This window comes from Phoxinus phoxinus (genome assembly GCF_949152265.1).
Source record: "Phoxinus phoxinus genome assembly, chromosome: 2".
Taxonomy (NCBI): Eukaryota; Metazoa; Chordata; class Actinopteri; order Cypriniformes; family Leuciscidae; genus Phoxinus; species Phoxinus phoxinus.
The window spans coordinates 12,162,100-12,180,484 of NC_136877.1; the positions used below are offsets into that span (position 1 = coordinate 12,162,100).

At 40.8% G+C, this 18,385-nt stretch overlaps 1 protein-coding gene across 1 annotated transcript; it reads left to right on the forward strand.

The window, feature by feature from the left end:
- Positions 1 to 13,580, forward strand: znf219 (zinc finger protein 219). The gene is made up of 5 exons (XM_079597861.1): positions 1 to 197; positions 6,122 to 6,212; positions 6,453 to 8,481; positions 8,741 to 8,884; positions 9,524 to 13,580. The coding sequence occupies exons 3-5, from the start codon at positions 6,456 to 6,458 to the stop codon at positions 10,639 to 10,641; spliced, it is 3,288 nt and encodes a 1,095-aa protein (XP_079453987.1). The 5' UTR covers positions 1 to 197; positions 6,122 to 6,212; positions 6,453 to 6,455; the 3' UTR covers positions 10,642 to 13,580.
- The last annotated feature ends 4,805 nt before the right edge of the window (positions 13,581 to 18,385 follow it).

The window sequence follows — 18,385 nt, forward strand, 5'->3', positions numbered from 1 at the left end:
AGAGAGAGAGGGAGAGAGACGTGTGAGGAAAGAGGGAGGAGGAGAAGATAGAAAGGGCAGAAGGGAGGGGGGTATCGGCGTATGCTTGTATACAACTACCCCCGATTTCCATTTTTTTCCCTAACTCGTAATGTATTTAATTCAAGTGAAACGTAATCATGACGTGTGTTGTCATTAATCTCCTCGCCGCCTCTCCCGTAAGTACATTCAGCCTTACTTTCATCACAAAATATCTGATTCATTTCAAATAATTGACCTAATCTGCTCTTTTTGAACGGTTTTATTGATACACATTGGTCGCGGGTATGAATGTGTTTGTTTGTATACAGTTTTAGACGTATAGAGAGCGAATGTTGTCGTCTTCACAAACAACAAATATCCGACGACGACTTTTTTGGGGGGCTGATCCGGGTAATGAAAATCCATTGATACGGAATAGTCGTCGCGTTTACATCTCGGGTTTCTTCCACATACAGCAGGACATAATTGATTGGCGTCTCGTGTGCCTCTGTTAGGACACATCATATGTGTTCTCGCACATACACACTTCCTCACTTTTGTCTCGTGCCGTGTATGTTACCGGTGTGTGTGTGTCTGTGTGTGTGTATGTATGTGAGCGCGCGCGCGCGTGCGTGTCCTGAAAGAGATGCGAGACCCGGGCATGAAAATGCAACTTTCGTTTTTAAGGCCCTTGAATATTTTCAAAGCCTTTCTCAAGTGAAGGAAAAGTGCCCTAAACTAAGATGTAGCCTATGTGTTTAACTTTTCTCATTGGGAAAAGCAGCTATCCGCTACTGCAAAATGTAGCAACTCCTTAAGTTTTGTAGGCTACTTTAAAAGAAGCTTTAGTTAGTTCCTTCTGCTCCAGTTTCCACGTAAAAAAAAGTCGCGTAGGATGATGACTCGATATTCTATATCGGTCGGACGCTCTGAGGGGGAAACTGTTTGTGTAACCTACATAGTGATTTCTAACTTTGAGACCTTTTACGTGCATGTTAATACAATAACTCGTTGGAGAATTGCACGCTCTGCATGTCCTAACGTTACCTCACAGATGCGCGCTCGTAATCGCTATTTAAACTGTAGCGCAAAACCTGCAGCTGCAGCCAAAGGTGCTAGTTTTACTAACGGCCCTTAAAACGTAAAGTTTCAAATGTCCCTTGGTCGTTTTTTGTCACGATAGCGGCGAGATTGTCAGCGGATTTGAAGATGAAACCCCATGATGGCACTTTTCAGCTGCACCCTGATCGCTTGTCCTTTCCCCTCCCTTTATCTTTTGTTGAAAGAAAATCAGGAAGAAAATGGAGTGCACAACATCACGTCCTAAAAAGCTACATTTCTGCCTCAGTTTGGGAAAACGATGCTGTTGCTTCTGTAAATCGCGATTTTATGCTCAGGATTAATCATGCGCGAATGTCAGTGTTCGCGAGAGGACGTGTCGTGTGCGCATTTGTTTGTGAGCATTTATTTATTTCATTAATGTGGCTTTTTAATTGAGATGGCCGCGAGAGAGGAGGAAGGCGACTGAAAATGGATGCGCGTTACTGACGCACATCACGCGAGTACACGGACGGGTCATCTGATGTCCTGCAAATACATCCCGCAAAGAAACTTCATATAGCTTATTGAAAAGACGAACATTTCAAAGGCACCATTCTTTTAAATTATTTAATTCTGTCACAGATGTGGGGCACTGGCATAAAGGCTATTATAATCTCTGCCCCTGTGCTCGCATGAGGGGTGACGGAATGAGACCAGCCCCCCTGAACTGACGTGACAGTTTGACGGATAAGAGGGCAGAGCAGCACAGAAATGTGGCTGAACTGGGGCGGGTGGAAGTGAAGGGCCCTGTAAACAACTTTTACAACCAAATTTGCTCCTGCTCATCTTGATGACCTGCACAAACAGCAGATATGGACGAGCTGTTGCAGTGACTTTGATAATTGATAATTTAATCAACAGATTTTTGGCACAAACTGGCGATAACATCCATACTTTAACATGACAGCTCGAGTATGTCCCAAGTTCAAAGAAGAAAAACATCCAGGTCCGGTAAAGAGCTAATTTTACCTGATCTGTCCCTTTAAAAAGTGCTTTCACTTAACAAAATGTAATTAGGTTGATTTAGTCATAATGTCAGAACAAATATGCAAGAATTGTACCTTTAGAGGTACGTCAGCTTGTCACTGGGCCAGTAAGAACAACTTTGTACCTTATCAACCACTAAAAGGTGCATTTATTATAAAGTAGTAATATACTACAAATTCAGAAGGGCTCATTCCGTCAAATAGACCAGCGTTGTCTGCCCTATTTGAGTTCCTCTCTGTGCTTAAATGCCTGAAGGTAGACTTTATACCTCAGCACACTGCCTTTTGTGCACTTGTTGCACACAGCGGACAGCTTACAGCTCATTTCATTGGTGGAGGTTAGAGGTTGGCTTTTCCTCCTAAAACAAAAGCAAGCTGATTCTGATTGAAAAATATTAATTCTTTAGATCACCCAAGGGATGATTACACCTGAATCAAAGCTTATACTGCTGATGTGTACTGACCGATTTACACCTGTTATTATCATCCGTCTCAGGTGATCCGATAGATTGCCATTGATTACGTTAAAATATCACATATACATCAGGCTCTTATTTATTGTATACAAAATGCAAAAAATCTAAAAGAAGTTGGAACACTGTTACTCCCAAATATAGGCTACATTTTAGATGTAAAAAATAAAATAAAATACCAGACATGTTCTTGTCATTCTGGCAATCTAATGCTAATGTTTTAATCACTGTTGTCCAGGTGCATTAGTGTTTACACTACAAATGTAATGTCGTCACATATTTTTAACTAGTTCATTAACAAACTCAGCAAGCAATAGCCGTCATTTCATCATCTAGGTTAACTATAGACCCAATATAGTCCGGCTATGTACCCACTTCTAGCCCAAATAACCTTGAATTTGGTTACATGTCGTTTTTGCCAAAATCATTTGCGAGATGTATGATATGTCATCACGTAAGCAAAGTAAACCGTAATTACAAGATGTTTGGTTTCATTTCTTCACTAATTTAATTGATTTGTTATCTAATTGATGACTAGTCTATTCTTGTGCTATGTTTAGACGTATATTACATTTTCACTAAACTTGAACTTGAAATTGAACTTGACCAGTTGAACTGCAGAGTTTGGTGTAACCTTCAGATTTGACAGTAGGGAATAATTGGTTGATGATTTGTTTTCTGAAGCACCTTACTGTAAAGTAAATTCAAGGCTGATATCCATGTCTCGTGCTCAGCGAAGGGTATAATGGTAAAAATTGTGATGTTTTTAACTTTTTAACTCTCTTCAGCATCTTTGAAGGAAACCTTCAAGCTCTCTGCAAGTCGTTTAAACAGAAACACAATATAATGAAACAAGGAGAACAGGTGAAGGTTGTGGACGACTTAGCGTAATGTTGGAAGTTGAAGGGAAATAGAATTTTGCATATGCTGAAGTCACTTAAAGAAAAACGACGCTGTGCGGAGCGGCCGCGTCACTGAGAGAGATAAAGTTCAGCCCAAGGTTAGAAACAGGAAATGAATTTTGTCTGTAGGGATTTGTTGTATGACTGCAACAATCCAAAATCATATTCACACTGACCTTAGAAATCCTACTCAGAGACACAAGAAAGGTAAAGTGCAGTTCATGCCTTAAAGTTTGCGTGCACACACACACACACGTTCATCACATGCTGAGCAATCAGTTCTCACTCTTAGTCTCTCACAATTTCTCTCTCTCTCTCTCTCTCTCTGGTCACATATCAAAGAACAGGCTGCGATAAAGCCATCCATGTTATATTTTCAAGGCCACAAGTCTAAAGTCTTTCAGAAGTATGAATGATCTCTCCTTAGCCTTTAGATGCATTACATGGCTACACTGTTGGAGGCCCAGTGTGTCCTCACACCAAAGGCAGAAGACGTTATTTCAGGTGCTCAAGGCTACGGAATTCGAACCACAGTGAGAAAAATAGTTTTTTATCCAATTGACTCAAGTGCTTGTTCAGGCATATAGAGGTTTTATAAAAGGTTTTTCAGAATGTGTTATGTAAACGTGTTATCATTCTTGGAAATGCGACCATATTTGTATTGGTAGTAAAACCAATTAGCGATACTTGTATAATGGAAGAATCAGCTGACCTCAATCAAAATCTTACAGATAAACAAATTGTTGTAATTGTAATCAGTATTTTTTTTACAGGATGCATTTGTTACTTCCAGTGCTGACTTCTAATAAAAAACATGCATTAAAACTATTTCCATTGCAGCTACATTACATGCAGTTATTTCACATGACTATGGTCTATTTCTCTTCTAATTTTTGTTTATAAGATATTCATTCCATTACATACAAAGCAGGTAGTTATATAGCCTATATTTGACTACATGTGCCCCAAGAAGGAACCAAAATGTGTGTGCATTTGTGTGTTGTATAGGGAGTGTAGCATGTGGCCGTTCAGACAAAGGTGTTTAGCATGCATGAATCATCTAGTGACTAGGTGCCATATTGAGTGTGTGTGTGTTTGTGTGTGTGTGCATGCATTATTTGCACATGCTGCTTTATCGCTCTCCTGCCTTCTCTACCCTCCCCCCTCTGTCTAGCACCTTATCACTCTCTCCATCTATCCAAATTTAGAGAAGCTTTATTGGCGTGGCAGGGTTGGTCAGACACGAACGTGTCTGTCAAGGCGGAACAGTGAATTGCCATGACGATATTCATATGATAATAATGCCAGCAGACCAAACAGACCGCAAGATTCTCCATTGCAGAGCAGAACACTCTGTCCCCTTTCTCGACAGATTTACTCATCAAATATGCTCATTCAAAACGTATTTGTGTTCTTCATTTATGTTTTTTCTTCACTAACACCCCCCCCCCATTCTTCTCTTTCTTGCCTGTCTGTCTCTCTCCTCTCTTTTCTCTTCGCCATGTTGGCAGGCCCCAATCTACCAGCTGATATCAGCATTCCCTGGCACAGTGCCAATTGGCACCAGTGCAGAGAGAGAGAGAGAGAGAGAATGAGAGAATGATAGAAAGAAAGAAAATCAGTGAAGAATAGAAGGAGGAGGGAATGAGGGTGAAGAGAGAAAAAAAGTGTAAGGGGTGGAATCAAAATCTATGGAAGTGAAAAAGATAGAAGAAAGGAAAAAGAAGCAATAATGGTGGGATAAGAAAGAAAGAAAGAAAGAAAAAAAGAAAGAAGGGGCAGTATGATTGATATAGTTTGATATCCTTGAGTCACGGCTGAGCTAAAATGTCAACTGGTTCTGTAAGCCACAGTTTCGTCCAAGTCTTGTGTCACAGATACACACGCTTTCACACTCACACACAAACACACATTAATACACAAACAAACACTTTATTGTGTACATAAATCCAAACTCATACAGTTCAGTCTGTTCACAAGAGGTAAATACTGAAAAAAAAACACCCACACGAACGCAAGCATAGTGATACATATCCAAGCATACAGACGCCCTCACAGATGTTTTGCAGATTGTCATGCTGTAATCATCAATGAAATTCATTTTCTCTAATTTATGAAAGAAGCAGGTGTTTTTTTATAATTTTTTTCATTGTGTCTGGGCCTGCCTGTCCACTCCAGACTTTTGCAATGCATGCATTGTGCCTTGGTAAAATTGTTCATGTTCACTTTGTGTGTGTGTGTGTGTGCGCGCGCCTTGGTAAAATTGTTCATGTTCACTTTAGTGTGTGTGTGTGTGTGTGTGTGTGTGTGTGTGTGTGTGTGTGTGTGTGTGTGTGTGTGTGTGTGTGTGTGTGTGTGTGTGTGTGTGTGTGTGTGTGTGTGTGTGTGTGTGTGTGTGTGTGTGTGTGTGTGTGTGAGAGAGAGTAGCATAGGGACTGGCGAGGTTGAATCTATCTGTCTGTATTTTAAGGTGTGTATGTATTTTTTGTTTTGATTTAAGCAGCTACTATAAATGTATGTGCAGGAAGGGTGTGTGGGGAAGTCCAAACATCTCGCGCCCATCCTGTTTGGGACAGTCCATGTCCCGCTCTGCCCTTAGAACCGTACACAGGAACAAATGTGTATAAACTCATTTTTTATTCTGTGTTGTACTTGACAGGGGACTGTTGGAGGTGGTCAGGCAAATTGCCACCATCGGAAAACGCCCTCTTTAATTCAAGGAAGTGAAGCATGGCATAGACACATTTACAGTAAGCTATCTATCTATCTATCTATCTATCTATCTATCTATCTATCTATCTATCTATCTATCTATCTATCTATCTATCTATCTATCTATCTATCTATCTATCTATCTATCTATCTATCTATCTATCTATCTATCTATCTATCTATCTATCTATCTATCTATCTATCTATCTATCTATCTATCGTCTGTCTGTCTGTCTGTCTGTCTGTCTAATCGCTATTGTCCATCCTTTCTCACTCAGAGTATGGATTCCCCACCAGAGTGTATGCTGGCACTTTCCTGTGAGCCCCCATTGTCTCCACCCTCTATGCCATCCCTGGATCACAGTCCCCAATTCCTACCCCAGAGTCCTCTATCTACACCTTCTAGCCCTCAAACTGAACTCTATGTCCCGGTCTCACCCTGCCCCCTTCCTGAAGCCTGCTTCCAAGAAGAGGAGGACGAGGATGAGGAGTTATCAACACCCCCATCACCCACCCCAGCTGTGGCACTGTTTCCTGGTGAATTGGAGCTCGGCAGTCCCTCATTAGAGAGCAGCCCACCAGCCACACCATTAGCACCTTTCCCTGGTTTTGGAGCTCTGGAGCAGGCAATCTCCTCTGGTCAAAGTACCACCTACAATGATGAGTTGGATCTACAGCTTTTCAACAATGAAGGCATGACTGTTCCTGGAGGGACCAGCTCTGGGCCTGGCCTAAGGTTCCCCTGCCATGTGTGTGGAAAGAGGTTCCGCTTCCAGAGTATTTTGTCTCTGCACGCTCGAGCACACAGTTTGGACAGGGAGCGTCGGGCTTCAGCTCCCTACCAAACCACACATGTCAAACTGCAGCAGAATCACGTGAGCGAGAGTGTAATCCAGAATTCATTATCTGGGTCATCACAAAAAAGTGTGAATGAAGACATGGTTCCAGAGGAACCTCTTCAAACTGCTAGCAGCCCTCAGTTCCTCTTTGAAGGAACCACAGCCCTGACTCCACCTTTAACAGAGGAAGCACCCATCTCAACCTCCTTCTCTCCACTTGGCCAGGCCCACTTGGAAGACAATGCCTCCTCCACAGCTGCTCCTGCCTTCCGGTGTCATGCTTGTAAGGGTAAGTTCCGAACAGCTTCGGAGCTGGCACGTCATGTGCGGATCCTCCACAACCCCTACAAATGTACAATGTGTCCCTTCTCAGCCAGCCAGGAGGAAAGACTGGCTGCCCATCTGCAGGAGACCCACCCTCCTGAAGATCCTCCCACTGAAACGGTTTTCCCTTCTCACCCTATAACAGCACCAATAGAAACTCCTCCCCCACAAACGTCTGTTGTTCCAGCTTTCCGATGTGAGACATGCGGACAGCGTTTTACACAGTCCTGGTTTTTGAAGGGGCACATGCGGAAGCACAAGGACTCATTGGATCATAAGTGCCAGGTCTGTGGCCGTGGCTTCAAGGAACCCTGGTTTCTCAAGAACCATATGAAGGTGCATCTTAACAAGCTAGGCCTCAAGGCTGGATTGAGCAATCTGGGTCCAGCTGGAACTGATCAATCCAAAGGTCCTGCAAGCACACAAGTGCTGGGGGCTCTGTATTCTAACTTGCTCCTTGCTCGAAGTATGGCCAGTGGTGGTGCTTCAGGAAATCGCACAGAGAGGTCAGATGCCAGTGCAGGCTCAAGCAAATCCTCTATATTGGGCTATCTGGGATTACCCAAAGACAACAGCAATGGAAGTTGCATGGAGCGCCTTCAGGCAGTGGCACAGGTTGCAGAAATGGGTAACGGAGGAGGGCGGGGAAGTGAGTCAGCAGACGGAACAGACCAGGCAGCCATGTGGCAGCTGGTTGCTCGCAGTCTGGTGGCAGCACAGCACAACCAACAGCAACAGCAGCAGAGATCCCATTCACACCATCAGTTTGCTTCCTCACGAGGCACGGTCGCTGGGGAAGCCAAGCAGATGAGGGCCTACCTGGGTGGATTGGGTTCTAGAGAGGAACTGGAGGGATCTAGTTCACCTTGGGAGTGTCCAGATTGCGGCAAGATGTTCAGAAGCCTTCAGCAGGTGGTTGCTCACGCCCGTGTCCATGTCCAGAAACCACAGAAAGGCCAAAGTTCCCGAGGGGGTATGTCCAGGGAAGAGGACATTATAAACAGAGTCAGTGGAGCTCAAGCAACAGGCGGAGTAGAAGAAGGGCAAATAACAAGTGACAATGAAGTTAGGCAGGAGAGAAAGCAACTCCCATCAGGAGTCGTGTCAGCTGGGAGCTTTCATTCTGTCATATCACATCTCTCTGGTAAGGATCAGCCAGCATAACCAAAAACAGCTGACTTTATCATGATAATATTTCTTATCGGTTACAATCCTTTATAGACTATGACACTGCAGGACATTTATTGAACTTTAACTTGAATTAATAAAAAAGATTTCACTGCTGTTAGTTTTGTAAAATTTCCTCCATGTGTTTTAGGCAGGATCATTTTCAGAAACAGTTTAGACTCAGATTATATTTCGAAAGAGTTTAATTTATTCATTATACATGATCTTATCTCAAGGTCAGAACGGTGTGAGGGGATCATCCTCTTCCACTTCATCTCCAAGGGAGCGTGTTCGGGGAACAGGGATGAAGGATTGTCCCTACTGTGGTAAAGCCTTCCGGTCTTCCCATCACCTTAAAGTACATCTTCGTGTACACACAGGTAAGGCCATCATGTTTACTAGATCTGTGACTCTAAGCTGTTCCAGGGGGCTTTGACTTATATTTTGTTAAACCTATAAAACAACTTAAGACTTAAAATATTAGATTAAATATGAATCTACAGTAATACTATTTATGTAGTGATCCCACTTTATAACAATGATAATCAAAAGCTACATAATCACAATTAATCTTGGTTTTTAGATTGGTATATTGTAAGGATGACACTTGGAGCTTGTAACACTTGACATTTGTAACTTTCCTGATTTAGTTTGATTGAAACCATTTGCTGTCTATCTGGTTCTTCACAAAATGTAATCTACCAACAACAACAAAAAGAATGAAATAAATAAATTTAAAAAAGAAGAAAAATGCAGTGTTCACACGGTTGATGAGAGATTAAATGTCCTAATCTAACTAATGCACTGGGGAATTCACCTGATGTTACATATGATGATAAGCACTGCCATCTATCTGTTACTTTGTGTAACTGCATATAGTTGTTTCACACAGGCAATTTATTACCTAACTGCTATGGCCTCCCTAATCAAGCATTGTTATTCTTAGCCAAATTTCTGTTCTTAAAACAACATTTTAGTTTTCAGTCTACTTAACAAGAGTGATTTATTCCTTGTTTTAGGTGAGAGACCATACAAATGCCCCCACTGTGATTATGCAGGCACCCAGTCTGGCTCTCTCAAATACCACCTTCAACGTCATCATCGTGAGCAAAGGAACGCTATGGCAACCTCCCCAAACTCCCCATCACCTAGCCTTCCCTCTCTGACTGGATCTCCTCGTGAAGGGGCAAAAAAGCGCAGACTCCCCTCCACATCCCAGTCTTCTTTTGGGAGGGAGCCTTCTTTAAGGCACAGTCAGTCATGGGGTGAAGGCCCATCAGAGCAGAATGAGGGCTCTTCTGCATCCATTCATCAAAGAGAGGGAGACCTGGAGAGTCACTATCGCAGTCTGTCAGGGATGATGGGTACACTCTTCCCTGGTGGTCTAGAAACAAATTGGATTGGGGAGGTATCACCTCCGAAAATGCCTAAAGTGTCTAGACGGAAACCCCTTACTACAAGCCGCATGATGTCAGTAAATGGCTTTCAGGGCGGCACAACATCCCAGGAAGGAGGCTTCGAACCACTGGACCTCTCCCGTCGCCCTTTACAAGATGAAGGGGGAGTGAGTGGTTCTGGAGGTGAACCATCAGGTGGCTCTAAAGGAGGGAATGATATCCTTAATCAATGTGTGTTCTGTCCCTTCCGAACCTCTTCTGTTGAGCTGATGGCCATGCACCTTCAGGTTAATCACACCAGCAAGTCTCGTCGCAAGAGAGGCGTCCCTTTCAGTTCCACCAATCATTCTCCAAGACTAACTTTGGCCGGGCCAGACCGTGATCCCCTGGCTCTGTGGAAGTTCTTTGGTGTAGAGGATGGAGTAGCATCTCCTGAGGACTGGGTCTCATCCAAGTCAAGAGCTGAGAATGGAGTCAGCCCACACAACAAGGAAACAGAGGACAGCTTTGAACTGGCCCCTGGACCTGCGGGAAGATTTGGTGCCACAGAGAAGAAACATAAAATGAGAGAGGACCTGGATGAGGCAGACGAGGAGGTTGATGAGGAGGAGAATGAGCTGGAAGCAAATGGCAGCTTTGTAAATGTACCCCAGAATCGGAGCAGAAGGGCTCAGTCTGTTTCATCGGACCTCATGGCTGAGTATCTACCCAAGGAGGAGGAAAGTGTATTGGGGAAATAACATCTAAAGAGAGCCCTGGTGAAAAGATAGGTGCAAGGGAGAAATATTTGGGAAATATTTGTCCAGGGTCCCTCATATCCTTCAAACCAAGGGCAGACCAGTCACTATGCTAACATACTGGACATTATGTAATCTGTTAACAGATAACCCGCAAAAGTATTTCAATCAAGCGTTCCCCTTATTATACCCTCTTAGCCTCCCTTGGTTAGTGATCAATTACCTCTACACACACAAAGACTCTCAATCACACAGAGATATCCAGTATTGTATGCTAGTCTAAGCCTGCCTGACTCGGGGCCTTCTTGAACACTGTTCTCTTGTTCCTGTCTTCTTGTCAGTGAACGCAATTGCCAAGTTGCATTTCTTTTACAATTTCCTTGCTCCTGTGAATCTTGCTCTCATCTCAACAAGGACTTAGAATGTCAATATTTGGAGCTGAAAAAGCAAAAAAAAAAAAAGAAACACTTCTTAATCACTACAATATACAGTATTAATGCTGAGAGAGATGCTAACCGAATACTGAACGGACATGCTACTGTACTTCCACATGTACTTAATCTGACAGTACGTCTTCAGTAAACCAAAGGAGTGAGCACACTTCTTACCATGCACCTGCCAGACTCTGAACAGAATGCTGTGATAACTGAATGGTACTTGTGAATCACCTCTAACAGAACAGGACAGAGTAAAGATTATATTACCAGATATCCACACTGCCAGTCTGCTCCGACGGGTCTTCTTCAGATATTATATGAAACAGAGATTCTGCCTCTTCTATATGCTATTTCTCTCAGTGCCTGTTGATGTAAAAGGTTTTTAGCAGATTCAGCAACACAGGAATATAGTTACATTGAATATATACAGTATATATGCGTAGTTGTGCTAGAGCATAGAGTTCTGTGACAATATGGTGGCAGTTTGTGTGACTATGTCTGCTGTGAATGAAACCATGAATGAACCCAGAGCACCACATGTGGGAACAGCTGGCCGTTCGGCAAGGGCCCTATGGAAGTGTTTACATTACAGATACCACCAGGATTTCTGGGTGAAATCCAGACCACCGTTACTATGGAAAGTTCAAATTTCAGGGTTTGAAATGGATATCAATCTAGTAAATGGAGACTCAGCAATATATCCTTCATATTCCTGTAATGTCTCTGATTCAAACCATCCAGCAAAGGGTGGAAAGTGGGTCTCTACTAAAACATTCAGTATGCCGTTTTTTTTTTTTAGTCGTGAGTAGACTTTTTTTTTTTTAAATATCAAAAATGAAAAGAAAAAAAACAAACACTAACAAATTCAGACATCCCAGTAGAACATATGTAGCTTTTGTAAAGATAAGAGATCAAAAAGAGGAAAAAAATATGTTGTTTTCTTTTTAAGAAGTGTTAATGGAAACGGTTATGGAGAATAGTAATAACTATTATGATAATTATGAAAGAAGACTGCTTCAGAATGTCTTTAGAGCACTGTGCAAAGTTTTTTTCCCCCAAACTCGCTTTAGTTTTGCCTTTAAATGCAGATCAAACTTTTGTTCTTTTTCCCCCAAACCATATTTTTTTCATAATGCTGCAGATTTAAATCATATCCCCTTAAACAATGTGTTTATATATTCACCAATCAACAAATCAATCGTTCGGAAACACAATCATTGTAAAAGCTTGCCTGATGATCTTGAAACTTCAGCAATTGAAAATATATTTATAAGTTGATGGTGAGATCATGTCCAAGACATGTCCCAGTATCAGCATTGTCAGTCTGACTGATCTGCTTGCCAAATTTGATTTCATGTAATTGTGTTGCATTTTTGATGTGGAATTAGCACATCACACAAACGATGCTCTACTTTCCTTATCCAACTCTGTGAAATCAGGTCATCTCTCATTGTTATCATTAGACACTAAGTAGGAGGTACTTTTGTCCAGTGATTGACAGAGGCTGGCCTTAAAACGTCATTATTGTGTCCTTGTTTTGTGTGTAGAGTATCTTATGCGTTTGGTAGCCCCTGATGTGGTTTTCCTTTGAGATAACAGTCAAGCCACTGTGCCTTCTGTCCTGAGCACTTCCTCAAGTATTTTGTAAGCTCACCAAAAGCACTTAGCCCCTACTGTTTCACTTTGTATTCTTTTGGTAAACTGTGTTCTGTACTTCTACATATCTGATCCTCTGTTTTGTTGAGATGTCAGATGTGGGGGTCTTTTCCATTTCAATGAGTGTCATTCTGTCATTCATGCGTACTGTTGCATCTCCTGCTTTCCTCCTTTCCCATTAGCGTATGCACCACTGAAAGCTTACGTACTATCTAGCTCCGAGGCCTTTCAAGAAGTTACTTTAATTTCTATGGTGTTGCTTTGATGCCGATGAGAAGAAATCAAGCTCTTCATAATTATTATTATTATCATTGTTCTTTTTTTGTTTTATGGAAGAAAAAACGAAGGAAACAAACAAAAAACATGAACAAAATGTGTCTCTTGAATGTTGTACAGATAAAAATAGAGATGTTGTGTTTCTAACAAGAGATCAAACCGTCAAGCCTGCTCTCCATCGCTCCCTGCGCAGCCAGTGATGATGTGGCTCTTTTAGGATGGCCTAACTGTGTATAGGGATCAGGGCAATAGTTTTGTTTTGTGTGTTTATGTGTGTGTGACCATGTGCATTAATGTCTTAAAAATTAATATTTTGTGAGATATACTGACACTGTGAAATAAGCATAAAAGTATTCCCAAACAGTGATGTGCTGCTCAAAAATTCACTAAGTTCAACATGCACTTTTGTTTGTTGTTCCATCAGAAGTGTGTGAATTCATAACTGTCATCCAGTGAAATAGGAGAGGTGGAGAGAAGGTCCGGGTTTGATCCTTTTTTTAGTAGCCGACTGCTGTTGGTGGCAGAGGAAGCTGATCTAACATAGTAGTGACTAATATGAAATTGTGGATTGAGAAAAAAAAAACAGTAGAGAAGAATCAATAAAATACAAAAAAAAAAAACGTGTTTTGCTTGCCGTATTATGTGTTTCCCATTACAATTCCTGCTATTTTTAATAATTTTGGTGCATTTTAATAAAGCATATACTTGGGGATAAATGGTCACCATAAAAATAAAATGAAACCCTCATTCCTTAACTTTACATGCAGAGTCACATCAAGTTTGATTTAGTGAGTAGCATAACTTACCACATAAATTGCACCCTTCACCATTGACTTTGTTTAAAATCATTTAGGTACTTGGGTAGAAATACTAGTACAACAGTATTTGTGAACACCTGCACTTCAGTGAAATAATATGCTTTAACTTTTATGTTCACATGATCATGTTCAACCTAAACAAGCCAAGGTAATTGAATTTATATTATGCGTCTACATAAGTTATGGATAGATGCAGAGCACAAGAGGCCATGCATGTTTTAGCTTCACCATGATAAACCTGCAGTAGATGAATCACTGAATTGAAAATGTCAATATGCAGAGATTACACTTAAAGGGACAACTTTGTGCATCATGATCTATCCCTAAAATGTGCATATTAGAAATATGTATAAGGTACTACAATGAACTTTGTTAGAGTAAATCAGGTACAAAGATGTACTGTACCCCTAAAGTACATTATTAGTACTGAATCAAATTCTGAACAGAGTACTGAATTCAATTCTGATTGACTGTATATTACCTGTTTGAATTAAGTCCAGAGGAAGAATGCAATCTGATGGTATTTTTAAGTATGATTGAGAGGACCAAAAAAGGGTGGGGAGATGGGGGGAGGGGTGAATCGTCTGGCCAAGGAGGGCACCTCAGCTGAGGGCAGTGGCTCGGCACCATTCCACCCCCTGTACACATCCCACATCATTGGCATCAGAGCCAGAACAAATACATATTGCACTTCCAGTGTTTTTATCATTCACATGGCATTTGCACAACTGCCAAAGATAGTCGCAGTGCTTAGCAGTCTGACAAGGTTTTTATGGTTTAACAAGATCTTCTGCATAGTTAATTTGCCAACAGAAGTGTTACACCCATAATGTACTCTACACAAACACAGATTCCATCCTCGCAGCTCAGACTACCTCGGATAAAGTACCTTAAATTAGACCATTTTTCTACATTCTCTCCCCTAAGGACCTGCAGAAATGATGGAAATACTGATAGAAATCCTATTCGGTATGTTTACCAAATTCTTGAGGTGTATGTCATTCAAATACTTGTGACTTCAGTACTGATACTAGCCGTTCAAGTACAAAATAAATGCTGTTGTCATCTCAAACACATTAAATTACATTGACAATTTTGCATTTGGAACTGTTTTTCTGTTAGGGTCAATCGTTGCCTTCCTTTTTGGTAGGGACCAATATGTTCTTTCAGGCTATTTTCTGCTGTTCCACAGACTGAAGCAATAGGACATAATTTATTATCTGCACATGGTCTCTTTTGAGTTGCTACACACAGCAGTTTTTAGTAGTAGCTGTTGGAATGAAGTTGGAGATTGATTGACTTCCTGGATTTCTGGTAACGATCTTTAATACTGAGACCTGCTCAACCTCTCACCATTATAGGAGCAGTATTGCTGAGCAAGGAGTTTTTAATTTCACGCCATCTCATCAAAACTGAAAACTGTAATGTGTCATGGTTTCACCCAGATGATTATGAAAGGGTTGAAACTGGTTCAAATAAAGAAAATATTTATTAATAAAACAAACTAAAGTAATCCACAAGTAGAAAGGCTTCGTAACAGCATGTACGTCACAAACACATTAACAATACTAGACTACAAACTAAATATAATGAGGGACTTAAATACACAGGGTGAATAAACTCCATGACGAACAGGTGACGACGTATTAATCAAAAACCATTGTAACAAACGAAGAGCAGGAAACTTGAACAAAGGAAAACAGGGGCTGCACCTTGATGGTATCAAATCAAACTCAGGGTAACAGGATTCGTTTCGAGTTGACAAAACCAAAGTAATCCAATCATGCTTTGTTTGTACCATGATGCTGATCATCAACTTTCTCTGTCAACTCAGGCTTTGATCGTGAGTTTAGGAGTTTAGGTGTCACATCAGTAGTACACTGCCAATCACATGCTGTGGAACAGTGAAACTGCAATTCACTTCTCGCAAGAGAAACAGCGAGATTCACTTCTCTCTTCTGCAGAATGTTACGAGATTGAAAAATATTAAGAATTTAAACAACTTTAGTTAGTTAGTTAGTTTAAACTTTATTTGTCCCCATAGGGGAATTGGTTCTGCAGCAACACATAGACACAGGACGATCACCAACATCAGGACAGACACAAACGCACAAATACAAGACCGAGAGAAACATCTGACAATATTCATCATAAAAAATTATATGTCAACACAGGGGAACATTTCCATAACAGTCACCATTTCATCAACAACATCATCAACATCAATCAATACTATACATGTTTTAACAACCCCATCACTATTTAATTGTTAAGTCTATCTACTCCTCCGGGCTGAGTTTAGAAAAGAGATGGCTGTCGGAACGAATGAGTGCCTATATCTATTGCTCTTTACTGGAGGTAATCTAAACCGAGAACCAGAAGTTAAGATCTGAAACTCTAAATGAAGGGGGTGAAAGCTGTCAGAAATAACTGATTTGGCCTTTCTAACTACCTGTCTGTTATACAGGTCAGTGAGGCTACACTGCTGGACACCTATCATTTTACTGCTAACCTTCACTATATTGGAAATAGCAGTTTTGGCCTTGACAGTGAGATTACCATACCAGCAGATTACTGAGAATGTTAATACAGACTCAATGTATGATTTATAAAAAAGGGTCATGAGGGTCTTATCGACACGAAATTTGGACAGTTTGCGAAGGCAGAACAGACTTTGTTGTTCTGCCAGTGATCATGGTGTCAGGACCATGATCACTTTCCTCAGAGGAGAGGAGACTGACAATAGCAGAATCATCTGCACATTTTAAAATGTGTCTATTTACATGATGGCTGCGGCAATCATCAGAATAAAGAATACAAAGGAGTGGTGAGAGGACACAAGCCTGAGGAGACCCCGTGGATGATGATATCTCCTCCGACAGGCAACCATTCACCCTTACTCTCTGAGTTCTATTTGTTAGAAAGTCAAGAATCTGAACATTTAAGCTCACATTTTATAACTTTATCTATTGATTATAATGCTTATTTATATCACCTTTATATATTAATATGTATTTAATCTAAGTGCTAAATAATAATTGATCAACTAAAATAGTACATGTGTAATGGATTAATGGTAGGCTATAATAATGAAATAAATAATATCTAAATCATCCAAAATTATTGTTATAAATAAGCATTGCTAAAAGCCAGACGATTTTGTCTTTAAAAATCATTTGCTATGTAGAGACCTTTAATTTGTAGTAGAAACATGGGGAGGGACTTTAATGCATCAGACATTGTCACTTTGCTCACAGCTGATTGGTCCAATTTCGGTTTGCAATCTCACATGGAACATAACCTGCCCTGGAGCAGATTAGCCGTGAAGCATGAGCTATGGCGATTAACACTGCTAAAAGCCAAACCAATTTCATGGTGGCTAAAACCCCGAGTTGGCCCAAACTAAACTGAAACATACCTGGCTAGACACCTAAACCAGCTTCATGATATAGGCCCCAGGTAACTGAGAGAAACAAATTTAAAGTCCATGAAAACGAAAACAATCCATGCAGTCTGGTAATGGATTTAGGAAGGATTATACAAATTATATATATTTTTTTAATTAATTTAGCTTTTTGTTAATATGTATCTTGGGTACATAATTGTACAAAATGTTTTATATCTTAGGTGTGTTTGTGCTATTGCTGCTATATGCACTGAACACTTCTGCCAGACCACAATTGATGTGTTGCTTCTCACACAATAAGTCACAATATATGGCTTGAATGAAAGCTTTATTGGAAGCTGTGTCTGTCTTTTGGGGCAATGCTCAGTAACCTTACTGCTTTTGTGGGGAGTGCGTGCGTTAGTGATAACGTTTCAATATCTGCATTAAGGAAATGCTGTCGTTGCAGTTCTTGTTTTAGCGCTGTGTCTAGCAGCTGCAGTAACAGTAGTTTGCTGGCAGGGGGCAGTTGGACCAATGGCATTTGTTTTACCTGCTGCCTTAATTTACCATGTGGAATTTGGCAAAACACATTTAAATTTCACTTGTGTCATTACAGTATTTTCTACTTTTGGGTCTGTCTTTTTATTTGCATAATCAAACTTCTTGCAGGCAAGTTGCAGGCAACCAATGAGATACATCTACTAATTATTGTATTGGAAATGCTATCCTTCACATGGCAAGCACTCTCACTATCATATTTGTTAGTTTTATTGAGAGCTCAGTGGTATAGCAGTTTTATTGAGAGCACATAACCCAGGGATAGAGGCTAAAGGGGTGCTGACATTTGCCTGGACAGGTACAGGGATGGTAGCCTACATGGAAAAGCCATGATGCTCAAAATACTTGCAGCGTCGATGTTGATATCGCTAGGCTTGTGCATTCTTTTAAAAATCACCATGAACTCATCATATCATATCAACTTAATTTTATTTCATTATTATTAATGACTTAATTGTATCAGAGGGTAACATACTTCAAGTAAATATGTTAGGTCAAAGAGGTTTAGCTGACAAAAAAGTCGGGAAATGCCTGCATTGCTTGTAAATGCGAAATGATATGAAATCATTTTTGCTAAGACACATTTCTACAGACATTTTCTCACAACATTAAAC

Bases quoted from the DNA above. Each gene is read 5' to 3' on its own strand.
- znf219 (XM_079597861.1), top strand. From the start codon at position 6,456: ATGGATTCCCCACCAGAGTGTATGCTGGCACTTTCCTGTGAGCCCCCA. The intron at 8,482-8,740 runs GTAAGGATCAGC...TCTTATCTCAAG, and splicing joins TGTCATATCACATCTCTCTG to GTCAGAACGGTGTGAGGGGA. The intron at 8,885-9,523 runs GTAAGGCCATCA...TCCTTGTTTTAG, and splicing joins ACATCTTCGTGTACACACAG to GTGAGAGACCATACAAATGC.